Source organism: Astyanax mexicanus, chromosome 11 (genome assembly GCF_023375975.1).
Source record: "Astyanax mexicanus isolate ESR-SI-001 chromosome 11, AstMex3_surface, whole genome shotgun sequence".
Classification (NCBI taxonomy): domain Eukaryota; kingdom Metazoa; phylum Chordata; class Actinopteri; order Characiformes; family Acestrorhamphidae; genus Astyanax; species Astyanax mexicanus.
Window position 1 is genome coordinate 18991607 of NC_064418.1, and position 23141 is coordinate 19014747.

Genomic DNA, 23141 nt, shown 5'->3' on the forward strand with positions numbered 1-23141 from the left:
CATGTTGCCAAATTTACAACCAAAATCAATCAGTACAGTAGGGAGAAGACCTGCTTATTCATTCATTTAGCAGACCCAACCCTTCACTTTTAGAGCAAGCGTTTTAGACTGCTTTCATTTAATTTACGGTGCAGCCTAAAGGACAATAATGAAAGTGTATTTTTCAAATAGATACCCAGTTTATCAACAGGAAAAGTGCATTTTATGTTTTTTTTTCCAAAACATTTACATTTTCATCAAATTCCAGTGCCAGAGTTCAGCGCTGTTTACTCTATTTATGAATCAAAGCTACTATAGCCAAGTTTAGGAGACTGCATGCAACTGTGACTATTAAAAGAAAATATGGGAATAATGTTTTAGCACTATTTGGACTCCAGACCAGAACATAAATGTGATTAGAGGAGTCCAGCACATCCAACTACACTAACAATGGCTGATTGGCTAATAACTAGATTAGATCACATTATTGGCTATTTTACAATAACATCAAACTTACCCAAAAATAAATAGTTTAGAACTTCATACAGAGTGTCGATTAATGCAAACAGCAGAACACAGTAAACACCACATGATCAATAACAGTATGATTAATTATCTAGTTAGCTATCAGACAGCTCGACTGTAACTCAGCTACTCCATGTAATGCAGTCTGCACAACATGGAGTCACAATCACTTCATTAGGTAGCTTCAACTGTAGCTCCACCTTATTGTGGTATAGCAGAATAAGGTTATAAACTGATTTCTGTGCTGTAAATATAAAATGTGGAATTATTAAGTGGAACACTGCGCTGTCCATCCATATGTAAACTTATTGGTAAATAAAGTACATTTTCAGTGATTTTAGACATTCTTTTCACAATAAAAAGTACCATTTTGAGTACAAAAGTGGAAATAGATTAGATTTTAGCACTAACAATAATACTAATAATAATATCCCATTAGACAGATGGTTAGCCTGCCAAATCAATATTGTGTGTTTTCCAGTTTGCCGTGACTGCCGGAAAGTGTGTAGTATTAATTTGTGAGATTCAATTAGAAACCAGTATTGGCATCACTGAGCAAGAGAGCTCTGCAACCTGGAGGCGAGAAAGGCATGCCAAAAATAGCACAGAAAAAAACACCCTTTTAATCACTATTAATGAAGCAAAGCTCAGGCTACTCTACTGTTTGTACAGTATGTTCAGCGTGTGCCATATATTTCATCCAAAGCCTGTAAGGTTTGTTTTGTGACTCATATCTCTGCTAACCCATGCATTTACATATTTATACATACATGCATGTTATTTCCATTATTTTCAGGACTAAACAAAATTACTAAATATTATTTAGTAAATATTCGCATTTCTCTGCCCTTTTCCACTAATTCAAATAAACTGTAGAACCAGAATACACATCATGTCAATCACTTGTCTCAACACCTCAATTACTTCACCTCCATCTGATTGGGTAAAAGTAATAATCTTATAAATAGGAAGTGCGCTGCATTGCCAGAAACATGTACAGTGGCTTAAAAACACATTGTGCTGCCAAGAGTACACCTAGAAATACCTGGATGTATTTACCTCACCCTCATCAGTATATAAATCTAGAAATATAGTATATAAATATAGAAAACTATGATTAGAGGAAACTTGCTTTCCTGGTATGTATATGTTGTGGTAGGCAGTGAGTTAATTCATCTGTATTAATGTTACAGGACTTTATATTTCATAGGGCATTTTCCTAAACAGGGGTTAAGCCTTGTTTTAGACAGCACAGCATTTTGAATGGACAATTTCCAGTGAAAAGGAAAATATATGGTCTTCACCTAGGCTTAATCTTATAGGGCCAGTGTCACAGATGGGGATAAAGACAATGTTTTCCTTTCAATTAATAATTTCCATTCAAATTGCTGTGTTGTGAACTAAGTTAAACAGAGTTGGTAAATGTTTATTATTTAGGGAGCTGAGTAAACTAAAGGTATGTTGGAACCTTGTGTATCAAGGTATATCATCACTGTCACTGTCGAAATCTATATATCTCCTAAAATGCCAAAGAAACTAAAACCTAAATCCATTCAAACATATGAAACTGTGGAATTATTTACTTAACATAAACGTGTTAAACCAACCAGAAAATGTTCACTTCTAAATGTAGCACTTCTTGATGACAGCTTTGCATATTTTGGCATTTTCTCAGTCAGATTTATGAGGTAGAGTCACCTGGAATTCAGGCTTTCAGTTAACAGCTGTGCTGAACTTGTCAAGAGTTAATTACTTGAATTTCTTGCCTTTTAATGTGTTTGAGATAATCAGTTGTAAAGTTGTGAGGAGGTAGAGTTAGTGAATAGCTCTATTTGAGTTGTTTTCTAATCCATATTAATATTTAACTAAGTAAAGGAAAAATGCTTAAATTAATGAAGGTCAGTCAATCCGAAAACTTTCAAGAACTTTAAAACTATCCTCAAGTGCAGTCGCAGATTGAAAATGTCATGATGAAACTGGCTCTCATTAGGACCGCCCCAGGAAAGGAAAAGCAAGAGTTAACAGCTCCCCAAATAAAAGCTACCTAAATGCTTCACAGAGTATGTTGGTTTGTTTAACACTTTTAAGTTACTACATGATTCCTTATGTGTTCCTTCATAGTCAAGAAGAATTTAGTATTCATTTGCAATGTAGAAAAAAAAACAATTTAATGAGTGTGTCCAAATTTTTTTTGCATTAAGTCAAATGTAAAAACTGCAAAAATGGAGACTCTACGTTGCTTCATCTCACTTTACCTGAGTCTATGTTGCACAGTTCCACTCTACCTCACTGTAGCTTTCACTACCTCTTAGGGGTGAAACGATTACTCAAGTTATTCGAGTTACTCGATTAGTAAAAATTATCGAGTAATAGAATTTCCCCTCGGGGATCAATAAAGTATCTATCTATCTATCTATCTATCTATCTAATATTCTGTGCCTCGAGTAATCGTTTATTTAATTAAAAAACTCAGCGCGCGGTAATTCGCGATTTTAATGTGACAACGCGCTCAGCATTAAGTCACCCGCGCACAGGAAGAAGGAGCAGGCAGCGGAGGTGTTAGTTTAGAAAGGGGTATTTTGAAGCGGCGATGGAAAAGAGCGGCAACTTGTGAGGAAAAAGGCTAATAATAACGGAGCATTTTAGGTTGGACAGCGTGTATTCACTCTTACCTCCAACAACAGCACTTTTTTATTGCTGCACCGTCTCAGCCAAGGACACGTTAGCGTGGAGCCGAGAGAAGGTTGATATAACTTATGAAAATGTATTTTGTAAATTTAAAAATATAACTTATCTAAAAAAGGAAATCAATTGGTCATTCATTATTAAGTAAAATGTCTTTTTTTTTCTTGTGTATTTTTAATTACTCTTTAAGCAAATATGTTTAATACGATTACTCGATTAATCGAATCAATTTTTCAGTAGAGTACTCGATTACTAAAATAATCGATAGCTGCAGCCCTACTACCTCTTCTTCACTCTACAGCTAAGCTATGTAACCTGATCACTGTTTGAAGAGCTTACTCTGTTACTGCATGCAGGTATATCATGATAAAAATATGATATATCTCCACTGTATTTCCTCTCTAGTGCCACTGTTGTCCTCTCTGTGGAATTTTGACATTTATCTGATTGGTTTCTTTTTGGAAGTCTTTTCGTGAGGGTAGTTCCAGTCAGCTGGGTTACTGCATGTACAACCGTGCCCCACTTTTGCATTTGTTGATGAGTCACCTTGTTATGACTCCTCTCATCTCAGGCTTTGGTGTGCTCAATCATTCATCTTCCTTGCTTTCATTTTGCACTTGATTCACTGTATCATGTGGACATCACTCGGTCTGCAGTGCATTGCCTGGAATTCATAATGCCTCTTTGTGCCTTGATCTAGCACTTGATGTTTTTCAGTCCATTCTCTTTTGTGATGGGTGGTCCTGGCCCTCTGTCTGGCATGACTGATCCATTTTTGCCCTCGCTCTCACTCTATCATGCTTTCACTCTTTGCTTGGCTGGCACTCGCCCTCACACTCCGTTTTTCCCCCTGCTTGACACAGAACTTGCTGTGCCACCCTACCTGCTGATATACTACCTAGATACCAGTTTCATTTTCGGTGGATGTGATTCACTGCGTAACATCCTTTCTGTGTAGACTGAGCTTTGACACAGCAGGAGTCCAAATGATCTTCTATTATTTGAATTGCTGCATTTGCATTTACTATACGGCAAGCCTCTGTATAGGATTGGTAGGCCAAAGCATACGTTGAAGGCATTCCCCTTGGACCTCAAACTGGCCCATCATCACAGCTATGCTCATACAGCCCTCATTACATATATTTGCATGCATTTATGATCCCTTTATCCAGCAGCAATATGGCCTCCTGCTGAACTGCAGCAGATTTAATGGCAAGTCTGTATTCCCTGGCGCCATCCGGGGTATGAAGGAGTACCTGGGGACAGTGCCTAGACTAGCTCACATGCTCAAGTATTCATTGCTCTTGCTGTGGATAAGGCAGAACATGTTCTCTGAAAAGGTGTATAATCCGATTATCTTAGTATCAAACTCTTTGTTTGATTACCATAACCACAGAATATAAGAACAGCCTAAAAACGGTTGCTTCTAGGTGTTCTTGTACGTATATGAATACCTTTTGAGAGACTTTGTTTACCTGAATCTATTTACCTCACCTTCACCATTTCCCTTCCTGTTTCCCTAACTACTTATATGCATTCTCAGCACATTTTAGCCGTTTAACTTTTTGTCTGGACTCTCACTTTTCTGTGGGTGTCTTTCACCCCTCAATGCCCCTCCTAATAGCTTTAGTTGAAGATGAACAGCCTCAATCCCTCCGAGAGGTCCCGTAGGATACCACTGTGTAGTCCATGAAAGGTTAACTCCCACCGATGCATTACAAATGCAGCAATTAAAATCAGGCAGACAGCAGACCTTGCAGGGAGGATAGAGGACTCGTTTCCCAGTACAGATCACAGTGTGACTGGAATGAGAATGCAGGCATGGTGCTGCAACCTGTTGATTTTATCCTTCCCTGCTGCGTAAGAACTCTGACGTGTTAGAGGATAATGCTCTACTGGACTATTGCAGGATGCTGTAGTGCGACTGGTAGAAACCAGTCAGAGATTTAAAGAACTTGTCATCACAGATGTGGGCTGCATCTCCCTTAACTCAACGTTGATTGGTTTGTAGAATGTTGTCACGGTGGCAAAATGCCTTTCCAGATGTGTAATTCTGTCTCCTTGAATCTGAGTCCTGAGTCCCACAGTAAAATGAGTGTAACAAGATTTGCTTTGAATTGCTTTTATGTCTGCTTTAAGTCTGTTTATAAATAAGGGTTAATCTACAGTTACAGTTACAGATACAGTTGTGCCCATATTGCTGCAGATGCTACTGCATGCCAAAGCATTTGTATTTCAGCACAACATTGCTCTTTCTTCTGTTATTGCTAAATGGGCGATGATGGCCTTAGCGTAATTGGTCTGAAAATCTAATCCATGTGAAATTTTTTTTGTTTGTTTTTTTTGTATGCTGCAAACTAATCAATCTATGGGCAGACAGCACAGGAGTCTCACAGAACTTGAACCTTCTGCAAGAAAAAATGGATCAAAATATTTTAAACTTGAACTGGAATACTAAATAAATGCCACTAAACTGTTCACATGCTGTTTTTTTGAAACTGTAAATGATAAATAAGACAATTATTTAGCTTAAAATACTAAGGATTTATTCCTCTTTATCTTTATTACTTATGGAAATCAGGTCATTGTTTGCTTTCTGAAATATTCACAGTAAAATTTTGCCCAAACCTTTGCATGCCACTGTATATACCAGATATAGAACCTGTATGTCTATTCTGCAACATATTGGTAGTGTTTATAAGAATGGGGATAATGTGCTCTTTTTGGTGTAAGTAAGAATTCTAACAGCGACGTTTTGAGTTAGCTGAAGCTGTGATTGTCTTTTTGGGTTAGTCCAGCCCATTGCTGGAATGAATGTCTTCCAGTAATCAATAGACTGGTTTAGTCAGAAAATGTCTTATCTTGTTGATGATCTTAAAGGTCATCAACAAGATAAGATTCTAGTGACATCAGTTAATTTAAAAACTCATGTTACATGAATGCCAATTTAAGAGATTAGAGACCATTTGCACTCCAAGGCTACTTGATTCTGGATTCTGGAATCCAGATAGACAGCTTGTCTTTTTCTGTCATTGCTTTTTTTCAAATAAAATTTATTTATTTCCATCCAGTTAGTGAAGTGCTCAAGGCACAGTAACTAGGACTGTAGTCATTTGAAGTGAGGGGCAAATAAATGTAAAATTCGCCTGTAGTATTGCGATAAAATATTCTGCAGTCTTGTAGGATCAAGGGAATGCAATAGCAAGGGTGGGGGAATGTTCAAACTCCAGCGAAAGCCTCTCCCCTGGATAGTTGCATCTGTGTCAGCCCTTGTGCAGCTCTCCTCAGCCTGTCAGACACCATTACCGAAGAGACGTCTCTCCTGACAGGGCCCGGGAGCTCCTCACCGAGGAGAGGCTCGCTCTAATCAAGAGCAGACTGCCAAGCGGTTAAAGAGGGAGGCAGAAGCCAAGCCCCCCCTCCCTCTATCCACATACACTCACATGCACTAACCACACCACCCTCTTCTCCACCACTGTCAGAGACAGGCGGCACACACGACTCCGACGAGGGCATCCTGGCAATGGGGAATGTCACTCAGTCAGACAACGGCAGGCACGTCTCTGTCTGAGGGGCGGAAAGAATACATCATCTGGAGAGACATGCAGCAGATTCTTTTTTTCTCTGGCCCTCTCTCAGGGATATCGTGGCTGATCTGTTTCTTTTTTCTCTCTGTGACCCTCTTTCACCCACCCTCCCTCAGAGCTGTCATAGATAATGTGCATCTTTGAGAAGGCTCGGACTGAATTCAAATGTACTGAGACAGGGTTGCTCTCTTACTCTCGCCGATAAGGATGAAGCTGAATTTATAGCTTTGGAAGGGTACCTTAATCCCTTCTTCAGAATTGGTCAGAACTGCTTTATGTCTAACCCATGGGAAAGGCTCTAAGGTAAGAAAGATCAGGTGAAGAGAATTTTGGAACAAGAAGGCTGTGGAAGTCTTATATGTTACCCTTGTGTCCTTGCACAGGACATTCTCATCTCTGCTCGTCCCACTGGTCTAAGGTAGATCTTTCCCCATAGTGCCAAGCTAATTGCCTGACAAAAGGCAGGGTTTTTCCTTTGCTAGCCTCGAGGGCCTTTTAACATGTCAGGAGCACTGTACCAAACATCCATCACACCAGAGGCTTGGCTGACAGGAGAGTGAAAGAAGCACTCAAATACGGAATCTCAAACAAAGCTTCTGTCTTTTGTCGGAAGCCCCAGGTGGCGTTCCCTGCCTGGTGCCGGGTGCGTTCAGTCACCTTTTTCCACTCGATCCACATTAGAGAAATGAAGCTGTGCAGAGCTGACCTTCAGTTTCCAACAAAAGAGACCGCTTGATGGGAGGATTGCGACATCTCCAAAAGGAGCATTATATACCCGAATGGCAGAGTTGTGGAATCCTAAAAGCCCGTGTCCTGGCATGCCCTCTCTCTCCTCAGGGCTCGGCCTCTCTGACAGATTTGTTCTCCTGATAAGGATCAGATGCTCTGCTGTTAGCTGATATTCACCAGATAGCGCAACTGCAAACTTATAAGGAGGAGGCGGAGTGGGGAAGGAGGTCTGCGGCAGACGGCCTGTCTGCGACTGTGTCTCTGCACATGTCAGGTTAAATTGAGTGAGTATGTGCCGGCGTGTCCGCGGCTGTGCTCCATGTCTCTCCTCTGGCTGTTTGCAATCATGGCCTCTCACTCACAGTGCACTTTCCCCATCACCGTGCGCTCTCATGTTTCTCGGCTTGTGCTGTCTCAGCCGTCTTAATGTGCCCGGGGGTCAGTTCTCACAAAGGCATTTTGGGTGAAAGAAGGGGTACATAATGTCTAATGATGCAAATGGATTGGATCATGTTGCGCAATGCATAATTAACTCGGTATAGCCATTTCCTATCAAGCTGTTGAATATCCAGGGAGGAGTCAAGTACACAAGGATGCTTTTCTTATTCCCTCAGCTCCATTCAAAAACTACATTAGTGGCTCACAGACTGAGGGACCATATGGGGTCCTGGCATTAGCCTTCAAGATGTCTTGCCATTTCCAATGTAACATAGTAACAGAGTGAGTGAGAAATGCAAAATATAGCATTTCACACTCACTCATTCTGTGTCTCACGCACTAATGGGGATTTGGGGATTGAGCACTCACACACAAAGAGCTTTCATATACACTCTAAATGAATATTATTAAGCTACGCTAATAAACACATATGGAACACATTTTTTTTTTTTTTGTCTGAACCAAATTTGTAGGTGCCACAAACTTTGGTCAGCACCAAAGGACCAAATTTGGTCTGAACAAAAGAGATAGTCTCAGTCAAAATTAACTGATGGATCCCATAGTTGGGTTTGTTTGCAGTGCGAAGTCACGTTTTCGAACAGTTACATGAAGTTGAGGTACGATATCTTCACCCAATTTTATTCAGTCACTCAACTAATCAATCAGTCAATCAATCAACCTTTATTTTCACTGTTAAAATATGCTTCAATGGAAGAAGAAAAAGAACCAGTGCCAAAATCCAACTCCAACTCCAGCAGTATGCAAACAACATTTTGCACTGATGATTGCTGTAACTATTTTCTTATAATTTTATTTCTAATTTTTTCCATTTTCTCCCCATTTTTGAACAGCCAATTACCCAACCCACTCGTTAGGACTGCTCCTATCACTAGTGATCCCCCAACACACCAGGAGGGTGAAGACTAACACATGCTTCCTCCAAAACATGTGCTGCTGATGCAGCATTGCTGAGTAGGATCACAGCCCACTTGGAAGAAAGCACAGTGACTCGGTTCTGATACATCAGCTCACAGATGCCTTGTGCTGCAGACATCACCCTTTAGTGATGTGGGGAGAGAGTGCCATCTACCCACCCGGAGGGAGCGAGGCCAATTTTAATTGTAAATCAACCCTTGTTTGTAAACATAAATAAAAGCATAATAAAATCTAACCAAACCAAATCTCTACAGTGTTTTAAAAACCTTAACCTTGGACTTTGCTCTGGACTTTGAAGATTTTAGAAACACACACAAACACCCACACACACACACACACACACACAGATATGCTCACATCATCCTTCTCACCTTGCTCACGTTGGCCCTGCACAGCTGTTGAAGAATAAAGGTGTTCTATCTCCACACCTTAGAAAGTCTCCCCAGCTCTCAGACCTCAGGCTGACCTGATAGCTGTGCAACCAATTGCTGTTCCTAATGTCTTACAGGGGCTTACACAGTTCCGGCTCTGTTTTATCACTGCACTGATCTCTAGCTACTCTGCACTATCCCCTGTGCCTGACTCTAATTGCTTGTCTCAGTACAGTCTGTTCCCACCACCTTCCAGAGTCAGACCTAGTTTATTCAGCTCTGTCGGTCTCTGCACTCTTAGTGTGGATGGATTGACTTGTCTTTGGACGAAGGACTATTTTGCGTCTTTGGGAGGGTGAATTGACAGCCTAATGGATGGATTGATTAATGCTTAAGCAGCAGGCAGGATTGGATTAATTGATGGATGGACTTAAAAATGAAATCTGGGATGGATGGTTTAAAAGCCTCCGAGTGAGTTCTTGAGTTCTTGCACCAATGCCTCTAAATCATTCACCTCCTCTCTTTTTTCCCCCTATGTATTGTCTAATTCTCATCAATATTATATAAAAACAGGCCCATTCAAGAGTAAGAATGCAATCTGGAAGAAAAGTAGTGTTCAGTGCTATGATTTTTGGTCAGCAAAGAGGATAGCAAAGGGTCAGCAATATGCTAGAAAGGAGGTTCTGTACTTTGTAGTAGTGTTCTTCTGTGTAAGGCTGGGATAAGAGAGTCTAATGCAATTCAGTAAGGAGAGAAGAGTGTCAGAGAGTCAGAGAGGCAGGGAATGGTTTCTCTCTCGCTAGCAAGAGTCACAGCAGCCCCTGCAGGGCATAAGTGGAACTGCCATGACAGCACCAGTAAAGGTGTTATTCAAGCATGCACTTTCCAGTGAATACCCAGCAACAGTGATCATATTGTCCACTCAAATAAGACATCTGATGTATGTGGATTTGCTTTAATGCCTTTATTAATATCATGATCTTAATTTGCATCAGCATTTGTCATGTTTGGGTGTGGCAGTTCTATGACACATTGGTCAGTAGTCATATCTGGACACATGCTGCCCAGCCTTATGGCTGTTACTCATGACTGCCTTGTACCGTTCTTTTTTTCCGTCCTCCCTCTCTCTGTCTTTTACGTCCGTCTTTTCATCCTGTCCCAATCAGCAGCTGAGTAGATGATTAAATATGTCTGCATTACATAACCTGAAACCTACACTTTGTTTGGGGCATTTTGTTCAATTTGCGAAGCTGCTTATTCCCTCAAAACTGTTCACAGCCCGTCAGTCTTTTTATTCATCTATAGCTTTCTTAACTAGACGGCTTAGCAACTCCCTTGGCTTCCGCAAGAACAGTTCCCATCGTTTTCCTCATCAGCAGCTATGCTTCCTAAAGGACGGCGGTTTTAATACCCTCCCTCCCCTCGGGGGGCCAGGCATGAAAAGGCCGAATCACAGGGGCTTGGTAAAACAGGCGCCTCTCAAGACACCCTGGGGTCCTGCAGGGCATCTTTCGCGCTGTTGCATCATGTCTGGCTAAAAGCGAAGGTTTGATTGAAAACTCCGAGCTGCCGAGATGCAGACAGTGAAGAGGGGTTTGCAGGCTGGGAGAAGGCAGCTCCGGAATCTCTGTCTTCTCTTCCCTTCTTTCCTCTTCCTCCCTTCCTCCCTCTCCTTCTGCCTTCTCCCTCGTCTCTGTCACACTCCCTCTCTGCTTCCTTTGCATCTATTTTGAGGCCATCGAGTCCTTCATAATTTCTCCTCCTTTTCTCATGAGATTCCCCTCTCTTTATTCCCTGCGATCTCTCTAGTGCACTAGTCTTGCCGAGTAGCTCGAAGCACCGTCGCCAGTCTTTTAATTCCGCTCGGCCCCCTTCCGTCCTCTCTCTCTTCCTGTCTCTCTCTATCTGTCTGTCCTATCTCTAGTATATATCTATCCCTATCTTTTTCCCTTTTCTCTCTGCCATTAAATTCATGTATCCTGAAATTTAGATTAATTTTATAGAAGCAAATCATTTGTTTTAATAATTATTTTATTGGTAGTGAAAGCACAGAAATGGTTGAATTTGTCCAAAACCCAAACCAAATGAAATGAAACATTTGTCTCAGGCCAACAATAAACTTGTTTTTGTGTATTTTGACTGTTTGTGTAATTTTGTCTATCCAAAATTCACATAGACAGTGCTATTTCAGTCTTATATTTACTTCAGCAGTGCAAATTGTGTCAAACATTTATCTTAGCAATGCAATTCTCATCAAACATTTACCTTGGTAGAGCTATTCTCATCATACATTTACCTCGAGCTATTCTAATCTATTTTAATTTACATACAAATGCTACCTAAGTCACATGTTTCTGAAATGTACACAGAGAAAGGTAGTCAGACTGGGCCATCACTGCTTACACAAATTCCATGCAATATATCTAAAAATAAATCAGTCATTGTTTAGTGTGAATCATTTGGTCTTTTCAGTTATTTGGCTGAACACTGAACGCTTAATTTGCCATTTTCGTCCAAATAATTGTGGTTACCAAATATTTGGTGCATCCATAATCTCTTGATTCTCTGTGGTGCACTACTCTTGAAAAATAGCTTAGAGCACTGTTGCCATTTTTTTTTAAATTCTACCCAGTTCTCTTCCTTTCCTGTTTATCTATCTATCTGTCTGTCTATCTTATCTCTGAATATATCTATCTCTGCCTGCTTATCTGTCAATTGCTTTCCCCTTCTCCTGCCATTGGATTCCTGTAGTCGACCTCTAATTCAGATTAATTTGATAGAAGCGAATCATTTGTTTCAATAATGATTTTCATTAAGATGGAGCCATACTCTAAAATCGCTAAAACGTTCCCTAATGAGACTCTTCCTTCTGCTATTTTTACAGTTTCTACGTGTTCCGCCCCCTCATCTATCCATCAACCCATCCTCGAGCGGGCGATGCACTAGCGTATCCATCTGCTCTCTTTCTCAATTTCATTCTTTCCTTCTCCTCTTTCTCCCTCCCTCTTGATCTCCCACTCAACCGGATCCCTTGCACCACTGCCAGCCTTGGCTCAGGCCGCTCCTCTACTGCATTATACCGCCTCTCGGCCGATAAAACAGCGGGCACAGAGAAAGCTCCAGGATCGATGGGCACGGTTCTTTCTCTGACCCCTCGCCGGCTGGAATCCGGCCATACGGCCACTCAGCCAACCTGCGAACAGACAGTCCAGCTCTGCCCTATGCCGCCTCGGCCTCTCTAGGGCTTGCCGACCCGTCGTGTGCGTGGCATCAGGTGCAGACAGATCCTCTCTCTGCACTTGCTGAGGCCAGGTGTACCTGTGTGTGGCATCATCTCACTCCCCAGAATACCTACATGAGGTGTGGACATGCTCCAGTTTCCACCAGGCCACCCACCACTGAGGGGGAAAGCAAGGCCAGCAAACCCTGTCTGGTGCCGTAATCCGGCCCAAATGACTAAACCATGTTTTAGTGCACTTTTTTGCAGCATGCTTCTTTCAAAAAGAATTGGTAGTTATATAGTGTCCCATTTACCTTGGAAGTTGGAAGCCGGATCTGGATATGATGTCACATTCAAGTTGAAGACGCTTTAGCTAACATTCAGATAATTTTACACTACTATATGAAGTACATGTAGTTGCACTGCTAAGATAGCTAAATGCATGGTTGGAAAAGCACTGCTGAGGTAACTTTATGATTAAAACAGCACTGTTTAGGCACATTTATGATTAAAATAGAACTACTGGGGAAACTTTATTATTAGAATGATTAAAATAACACTGCTGAGTATTCTGCATTTTTGTGTCACGGATGTTTAGGGATAAGAGGGTGGACGTAAATGCAGGTATAATGTTTCAAAACAAAAAAGATGAACAAAAGCAAAACTAAAAGCAAACACGTGTAGGGAAACATAAAAACAATTAAACAATACAAAGCAAACTCCAAAAACAAGACTAAAGAAAAAGAAGAAAAAACAGAAGAACTGGAATCAGGCTACAAAACCACAAAACCTGACAAGAGCGCACACAGCAGAACACATACAGAAGATCAGACAAGGACCACTGAATCAAAGGGGCTCTGTATACACAGTGAGACTGGGAACACCTGGAGAAGGTAATGAGGGGGCGGGGTTAGAAATAAGACAGGTGTAAACACTAATGACAGGGTGGGGCTGGGCAGATGCAAGAAAATAACAAAACAGAGCAATGTGCCGAAGAGGAAGGACAAACAAAGACAGACACAGGTTAAGGTGTTTCCTTTGCGGACAATATTTTTTGCTAAAAATGATTGTGATAATCATTATTATTGTTGTCATTTTAAGACCATTAAATGCCACTGACTTAATGATAATAGAATAACATACACATAGCAGTTATACCCTTTTAAAGGCAACATTTTTATTAATCATAGATAAATAAATATATATATTTTATTCGTGTACTGCAGTCCACACTGTGTGTATGGAGTCACAATTATAAAAGCATTACTGTCTAAACTACTATTCACAGTTCTATATGTAAAAAACATAGAAATAAACAAAATCGATAATATCACCATTATCAAATATTATTGAGGTCATGTCTTTTTATTGTATGATACATAGTTAATGTAAAAAAAAGGTTGTAAATTTGTAGCTTTGTAATGCCTTTTTTTTTTAGAAAAGGACGCCAAAAATACATGTAGGCTTTTTAGTTTATTTAATGAAAAACAATAGAATAAAAACCTGCAAAAAAAAAAAACACATTTAGTTTATCACAGTTTTACCTCAGTGGGTCTGAAATCCTTTAATTTGTTTCAAACGTTTCAAACGTTTTTGTCCCTGGTTATCACTTTTAGCACTGATCCCGTGTGTAGGACTGATTTAATAATTTAACAGATAGAAGTGATAAAAACTGTTTAATACTACTGCTTTTACCACTGTGGATGTGTGGTGCCACCGTATTGGATTCTGAACTTATTTTTATTATGTTCCTAGCTTTTTGTATTACTTTAAAATGATAGACACATTAGATTTAAATGCTCAAAAGATGTTTAAATGTGAAATTTTCTGATATTTAGTGAGTAAATATGTAATCAGTTGTGTTGTGAACTGAGATATTGAGCTAGTCCTGTCTCCAGCCAGACTTTTTTAGAAGTTAGACATTTTTTATTATAGACATTGTCGATTATGAAGACTAATTGTTGCAGCCCTGTGTGAAATTACTGCATCAGCTTTGACTATAGTTTTTTTTTGCTTTAGATTTTTAGGCTTTAGCTTTGTTTGTACTAACACTCATCTGCTCAATCCACCATCCTTGAGATACATTGAACTCTTCCTCGCTTTTAAAGGCTAATGCTAATAAGCTAGTGTGTCAGCATGTTACTGCTATCTGTACAGAAATGGAGCCTACTGGTTTTGTCATAGTGAAGTCAGGAACTCTCTCTCACCACCTGAGAACTTTGGAAGTGGGAAGCTGTCAGGATATATTTCAGCCTCCTGTACAGTGCCCTCATTTACATTCTCCCCACACCGTATCCACATTTCCCTCTCCTCACTGTTTACCCAAACTCCTTCCAACGAAAAAAAAAAACAAAACAAGAGACTAGCTAAAATAGCTGAGTTCAGCTCAGGGATATGTAGGCCAACTTTATGTTCATTTGCTTTAAGCATTAGAACTGTCCTCTCCAGACTTTGTTTCATCATGAAGTCTGCTGAATAACGCAGAAGCCGTATCAAAGTTAGCCTGAAGGGGGAGAGGATGCTGAGGTTCTGGAGTGGTTTCAAGCACGGACTCGTCTCCAGCCAGGCTTCTGTCAGTTTGATCTGCGCCGGCGTCCAGCTGAGGTGAAGGCAAATTTCGGTACAAGTAGTTCTCAGCCAGTGTTCCCAATCTAGGGAGTTTGCAAGCTTAGAACTTTCCATGCCAAAATCACTCTTACCGAGGTGTTAAATAAAATTAGAAGGTCTTTTCAGGGCAGCGTGGAACCTGGAGGAGTGACTGACGGAATGATTAATGATGTCTGAAATAATGTCAATTGATTAATAATTACTTGAGACATTCTGTGGTAAGCACTCTGGAGCGGGGTATCCAGTTACTGGTGTTAAAACTCTTTATTCATTTTTCCTCCATGAGGTGTGTTATTCATACACATTCCACCATTCAAAAGTTTCAAAACACCTTCCCATTTAATGTTTTTTTTTATCTACATTGTAAATAAATACTGAAGTCACAGAGACTATAAATTAACATATCTGGGGTGCTGAAGTAATTTTCTTTTCTTTACTAAGTTGAGTAGTTCTTGCCATAATATGGATTAGAACATTATATTAATAGAGCTATTCACTGTATACCTGTAACTCTACCACTTCACAACTTTACAACTGATGCTCTCAAACACACGAAGAGAGCAAGAAATTCAAGTTATAAACTCTTGTTAATTTCAGCACAGCTGTTAACTAAAAGCAATTCCAAATGACTTTACAGTGGCAAAAAAAAAGTCAGACTGACCGAGCCAAGCCGAGCCTGCACAGACAGAGAGCAGTACAGCACTGGCTTCACTCTTGTACACTCTCCATAACTCCATATAGTAGTTGAACTGCAGCTTTCTTTGACCAAGGAGCTCCAACTGACTTAAAGATATGATCAGCTAAATTAGAAAAATATCAGCCAGATCACATTTTGGGAGAACATCAGCAGATACTGGTATTCAGATGACCAATCTTTGCATGTCTACTATATATTGAATAAAGATCACTGGAAATCACACAACATAAACTGTGATTTTTATTTATAGGGTTCACTTTTTAGAGCTGCACAGTATTAAATTCAGCATCATCATCATCATCATCATCATCATCATCATCATCATCACCACAGTGTAAGCATGCGTAATGGTCGCATCGCAGGATGTGCAGAGCAATTTAAGGCAAATTCACATACACATACACATAATGCTACAACTTGTGTGAGCAATGATGCATATGCATATAAGTAGGCCTGCGACCAAATCGCAATATTTAAAGCCAAAATGCATCAGCAGTGACAAGTTCAAATACTGTCCCATTGTTAATTGATTGTTAAATGATTGCTAATCACTGCGATTAATAATTCTTCCAGTTAATCTGAACCAATTACACTTAATGTAAATGAAATTTATAAAATACGTTTGGGCCAGCATATTTCAATATGATAAAATATTGTTTTATTGCCCAGTTCTACAATTAACAGTAAAGCTGGGCAATAAACAAACAGTAAAAACTGCATTATAATAATCAGCAGATCAGCTGTTTTTAAATGATAATTATATTACAGATTATTGTCTTCAGAACTCTTTGGTCACCCTTTAATTACTTTTTTTTTTTTTTTTTTTTTTTTACAAATAATAGAATATACTGAATGAAATACTGTATCATTTGGTGCTTATAAATTCATAACTCATCTGATACAGTTATTCTCTTTCTTCACAGTGTAACAACGACTATGTCCCGGTGTGCGGCTCCAATAATGAAAACTATGAGAATGAGTGTCTCCTACGGAGGGATGCTTGCAAACAGCAGACGGAGATCCTGGTGGTTTCTGAAGGATCCTGTCCTTCCGGTAAGATGGCTATCTGCATGTGTTTGTATTGTGTGTGTTTGTATTGTGTGTGTTTGTATTGTGTGTGTGTGTGTTTATTATAAATTCACTTCCTCTTTGTTGTCTTAATTGGCTGTTTTAAAGCAAAATGTAAGCAACACATAAATCCACAAACACATAATTCTAAAGAAATTTATACACACAAAACACAGTGACATAGCAGCAGAGCCAAAATTATTATTATTTTTCTTTAGTTTTTACAAAAATAATATATAAGACAGAATGAAAGGAAAAAAAAGCTGTAAAAATAAATGTAATAAAAATGGCCCATGCAGCTTACTATGAATGATTCTAATGTAAGTCTACCTGTTCCTGGAGAAGAAGACTCCTTATTCAGCAATTTATTACCTTCTATACACCCATTCACATATTGTTCACTCTGGATAAGGACATCAGTATATGCCAATAGGACCTTAATCCCATCATATAGGCCACATGTAAAATGTTACTGTTTCTGTCATTGTATCTCACATGCAGCGATGATATACATGAAATAAAGATATCATATTTTTGTGTTGTTTATAATATGACACATATTAATTATGTTGTGCAGCTAAATGTGAATGCACAGTGTTTATAAACCAAATAAATGAGCATCTGGTTAAACTTCCACACACAAGGAACGTTCTGGCATGGCCAAACCATGCAATTTAATTCATTGGCACCTGGCACAATTTATTATGTTACTGGGTGTCTTTTCCCACAGTCTATGTTCTCTAATGTGTTTATCTGTAAACTGTACTGTACTGTACTTCTACGATGTTGAAGGCTGTAAGAGTAACTTCCACTTTCTCTGTTGCTTCCAGGACCACTCATGTAGAATTTTGTCATCAGCATTTGTAAATGTGGAGAATTTGTATGTACAGGTGCTGGTCAACGAATTAGAATAATTTGAAATAGTGCAATCATGAAATTCTTTGAATGCATTTTTTGTGCAGAAAGCAAATCAGGTGTTCACCGCACCTGTCCTACTCGTTAGACTAATCACAGAACTCGTTACCTGGAAAAAAATTTGCTCAGCTGAGCTTTCCAAAAGGCCCATTTAGGCCATTTAACTGTGACACTGTTGTTTTATTGAATTAGAATAATGGAGAAACCGTTTCATTGAATTAGAATAATTTTTATTATAATTACAATCATCACTTTCTCAGTATTTTGTGGCTGCCCCCTTGGCTTGTATGACTGCCTGAAGTCTCCGCGGCATCGATTTGACCAGCTTGTCGCAAGTTTCCGCACTCACAGCTTCCCAGGCAGTGGCGATGTTCTGCTTCAGTTGGTCCAGCGTAGTAGGCTTTCTGTCGCGAATTTTCCGCTTGACGATGGCCCAAAGGTTTTCAATGACATTGAGGTCAGGCGAGTTGGCCGGCCATGCCAAAACTTCAAGCTGCTTTTTAGTGAACCAATCTTTGGTCGACTTTGCCGCATGAGCCGGTGCAAGATCCTGTTGAAATATGAAGTCTTCTTCGCCGAACTGTTCCTCAACAGTCGGAATCAGGAACGTTTCCAGAACATCTTGATATACGGCAGCATTGACAGTCTTCTTGAGGAAGCAGAGTTTCCCTACACCTCGAGCGGACATGCATCCCCAGACCATAACGCTCTGGGGAAACTTGACGGATCTTTTCACGCACTCGTGGTTGTAGGTTTCGCCACCACGACGCCAGACAAGAGGACCTTGGTCACCGAAGGAGATGCAGAAGCGTGATTCGTCACTGAAGACCACTTTCTACCAGTCTTCAGCAGTCCACTCGCCGTGTTCTTTGGCCCACTTCAGCCGTTTCTCCATTTGTTTCTTGTTCAGCATCGGTTTTACTGCTGGAACGCGAGATTTGAAGCCGAGTTCGCGCAGACGACGGTAAGTGGTTGATCTGGAGACGTCAGCGCCGGTCTGCTTGTTCCACAAGTCGGTGAGCTCGAAAGTGGACTTGAACCGGTTGCTGACTGCGATCTTTCTCAGCTGCTTGTTGTCGCGAGCAGAAGTTTTTCGGACGCCGGAACAGTTGGTGCGCTTGCTGCAGTTTTTCTTGAGAGCTTTGCAGACGGAAGACTGGCTGATGCCGAGCTGCTCAGCAATTTTAGTTTGGGTCAAGCCTTGTTGGCGAAGGGCTTGAATTTGAGCCACTATTCCGGTTGAGAGGTCGCGCTGCTTACCCATGATTGATTTTACAACTTAGAAATTCTACTCAACCCTGACTTTATACTGCACAGTGAACACTCTTCACAGAAAACAAAAATTTGAGAATTTATTCTAATTCAATGAAACGGTTTCTCCATTATTCTAATTCAATAAAACAACACTGTCACAGTTAAATGGCCTAAATGGGCCTTTTGGAAAGCTCAGCTGAGCAAATTTTTTTCCAGGTAACGAGTTCTGTGATTAGTCTAATGAGTAGGACAGGTTGCGGTGAACACCTGATTTGCTTTCTGCACAAAAAATGCATTCATGTATTCAAGCCTTAATCATTAAAGTTACAGTGCTTTGCAAAAGTATTCGACCCCCTTGAACTTTTCAAAAGTTTGCCACATTTCAGGCTTCAAACATAAATTATATGAAATTGTAATTTTTTGTGAAGAATCAACAACAAGTGGGACACAATCGTGAAGTGGAAGAAAATTTTTTAGGGTGCCAATTGGTCCAGCGGTCTAATGCGCTACCACTATGAGCAGGAGGTTGCAGGTTCGAACCCCTACTCATGCAGCTTTGCCATCAAGCTGCCGGCGCTTAGAGGGAGTAAAATTGGTCCGGTTGGGTAATTGGCCGTATAAATTGGGGAGAAAATGGGAAAAAATTAGAAATAAAAAAACAACAAAAAAAACCTTTTTTTTAGAAATAAATAATTATATTATAATTTTTGTTTATAAAGACATGATAAAATTCATGCTGTGTGTATGTGAAAGTCAGTTGGGTGGAACCATTATGATGAAGTTTAATTAAAAAGTGTAGACATAGATATCAGTCTGTAACAGACTGAATCTGTTCTACATACAGTGGTGTGAAAAGGTATTTGCCCCTTACAGATTTCTTTTGTTTTTGCATTTTTTCATACATTATCAAACAAACGTTAATATCAGACAAATATAACCTGAGTAAATAAAACTAGATCAGATTACTGCCAGACCTACAGAATCAAGAAATCACTTAAATAGAACCTGTCTGACAACATGAAGCTCCTGAAAGATCCTAAAATCAACACATCATGCCACAATCTGAAGAAATTCAAAAAAGGATGAGAAAACAAAGCCATTAACATCTGTCAGTCTGGAAAGGTTATAGTCACACAAGACAGGATAAAGGATCCAATTGCAGGTTTATTCATATTAAAAACAGGAAAACACAAGAAAAAAATATGGAACTAGTAAACCCTCCCATGAGTGACCAGCCATCTAAATATTCTATATTCCAAAAGAGCATGGACAACTCATCCAGGAGGTCACAAAAGAACCCAGAACAACATTTAAAGAACTGCAGGTCTTTAAGGTTCAGGTCAGTGTTAATTATTTAATTATAAGAAAGAGACTGGTCAGAAATGGAATCCATTTGGGAATTCCAAGGCAAAAACAACTGCTGACCAAAAAAAACACAATGGTTGATTTCACTTTTGCCAAAAAACATCTTGATGATCCTTAGGACTTAAATATTTGTTGGACTTATGTGACAAAAGTGGAACTTTTTGGAAGGTGTGTACAAATAACAAGGATGGCATAAGTTATTAGGTTTAGGGGCAAACACTTTTTCACACAGGGCTAGATTGGTTTGGATAGTTTATGTCATTTAATACATAAAATTATCATTTAAAACTTAATTTTTATATGTACTCAGTTTATTTTTGTCTGATATTAAAGTTCTGAAAAAAAAAAACAGAAATGCAAAATTTGAGACCCAATATTTACAGTTGACTTAACATCATATTACGATTGAATCAAGGTTTAATTAAATATTTTGGGTTTGAAAAATTAATCAACACTGATATTGCAACGTTGTTTCAATTGCATTGTGAATTTGTTGGAAAATTAAAGACTAATTTATACTTCTGTGTCAAACCTTAGCCTACACGTATCCAGCCTTAATACATTTGTGAACAGTTAGAAGTACTTCAATTACTCCACTTAAGTACCTTTTTATTAGAAATGACCTCTAATAGCTTATGCTTAGTGTTAGTGTGTGGAGGTTTTTAAAGCCCATAAACTACTTCATCTTTTTATTTTTAATAGAAAACCTGCAGCATTACATCATTTAAGAAGCTAATTGGCTGAGGATTCAGGGCTTTTGTTAGTTTTTTTTTATTAGAAAGAGTGGGAACACTTTATGATAAGGGTATATTAATTGACAGTAGTTATGACAAAATGTCTAATAAATAATGAATACTAGTTAGGACATTATTAATCCTTACAACATATTTAACTAATAAATTCATTATTAGTATTATTAGTAGTAGTATTTACAACTAATGTTAATTAAAAATGAGGTAATAAAACCTTCTTAACCATTAAACAATGTTTATAAACGTGATAAATACTGTTTAATCTGGCACTTACTGTAGAATGAACTGGAAGAGCATGGGCTACAACAGTGCTGGAGAATCTGGCTGCTGGTAATGTAATGTAATGTAATGTACTGAGTTGATTACTGGTCTAATTCAGGAGCAGAAGATGCATTGCTGTGTGTGTTTTATAATGTTTATAAACTGCTGGAGAGGTCTATATGTGTATGATATGATATTCCTCTATAATGAGAGAGGGATGAGTGGCAAAATCTCCACTTTTTGTGATAAAACTGGTCTTAGAGAGTGTGGTAGCAGAAGTAAAGGACCTGTAGCACCGTGTTTATTATTTTGTTGCAGTGTGTTGTAGTAGACTGGATTAGGAGTGGAACAGTGAGCGTGAGGTTAGCGCTGGTTCAGAGAGCTTTTTGGCTTTAGTCTGGAGTTCAGTAAGTGATGGGCTCTTTGGTGGGTTCAGACGAGGTCACTGACAGTCAAGAACTTTCCTCACTTTAGTCGTTGCTCTGCTTTAGTAATATTTATTAGATAAATGGGCTGTAAATAGCTTATTTACATATTTAATATGATTAATGAAACCTCTCTTGCCTCCTTACACAAAACATTAATCATTGCTTTAACCTCAATCAATCAAAATATATTTTCTAACATTTTACATATAGTACATAAACATAGAGCTAGACAATATGTCCAGAATTTATATTGTATATATATATATATATATATATATATATATATATATATATATATATATATATATATATATATATTTACTTAATTTTGTTTTGATACAATATAATTCTAATATTGATATGAACAGTATAAACGCTACAGCCTGTGGTGTACATTATCGCACTCTGGCACTGCCAGGCTACAGTAGTCTGTAGTGTTCTGCTGTTTCTGCTCAGCTTGAATGCAGTGAACTGACAGCAGAGGTTTTAGATGACTGGATCTATATCAGTCTTCATCTGAGATTTAAATATTTACAAAATTTCTATATTTGACCATATTTTGACCAAGGCTTACTTAGCAATGTCCTAATACAATATAAATACATAATGTTTTGTTTACTTTGTGTTGGAATGTCTGGTGCAGCAGCAAAGCATTGATATAGGTTATACCCACACTGATAATAAACATACTGAATAAGTAATATAATACACTCAGTTAGTTACAGTGTGTCACTAATTAAAATGAGAGGAGAATGTTTTGTGGAACAGAACACATTTACTGTATATCCACCACCTTCCACAGAAACTAATTATAATTATTTAACAAATTAATAAATATTTAGAGCTTCTGTTTTTTTTTTTAAATGCTTTTATTCTGTTCTGCTGGTCTAACACAGAACAGATGTATGGATGATCGGTTGAAGGTGTTAAATTTAGCTCCTTCACCCTGTAAATAGCTGTAAATTATTTCCAATAGTCTGTTGGAATGCTGTTGGAAATATCGTCTGATTGCGGATTGTGTATTTTGGCTAAAAATCATCCATCTTTCCATATTCATTTTTCTTGATCAGCTCCATACCCTTTCAGACCCTTCCTCTCAGAGTGGAAGATAGAAACATCCTTGACCTTGGTTTTCTCCTATCACTCAAAAATGCTATTAATAAAAAGAAAGTGGCAGTCACATTGGGAGTGGGAGTCACATTTTGTCTTTGGGCTCTATTGTAGCTTGATTTAAGGCATTAGTGTGTCTTTGCTATTGTAACAATGGGAAAAGTACGTCTTGAAATGCACAAAAGGCATGTACTAATTTTCTTAATTAATCATG

General features: G+C 38.9%; 1 protein-coding gene across 2 annotated transcripts in view; it reads left to right on the forward strand.

The window, feature by feature from the left end:
* The window catches only part of tmeff2a (transmembrane protein with EGF-like and two follistatin-like domains 2a), a 213712-nt gene that overhangs the window by 39758 nt on the left and 150813 nt on the right, over positions 1 to 23141 (forward strand). For both annotated transcript variants that reach the window (XM_022680407.2, XM_022680406.2), the window contains exon 3: positions 16698 to 16827. In XM_022680407.2, coding sequence (XP_022536128.2) covers positions 16698 to 16827 — 130 coding nt within the window. The remainder of the gene's footprint in view (positions 1 to 16697; positions 16828 to 23141) is intronic.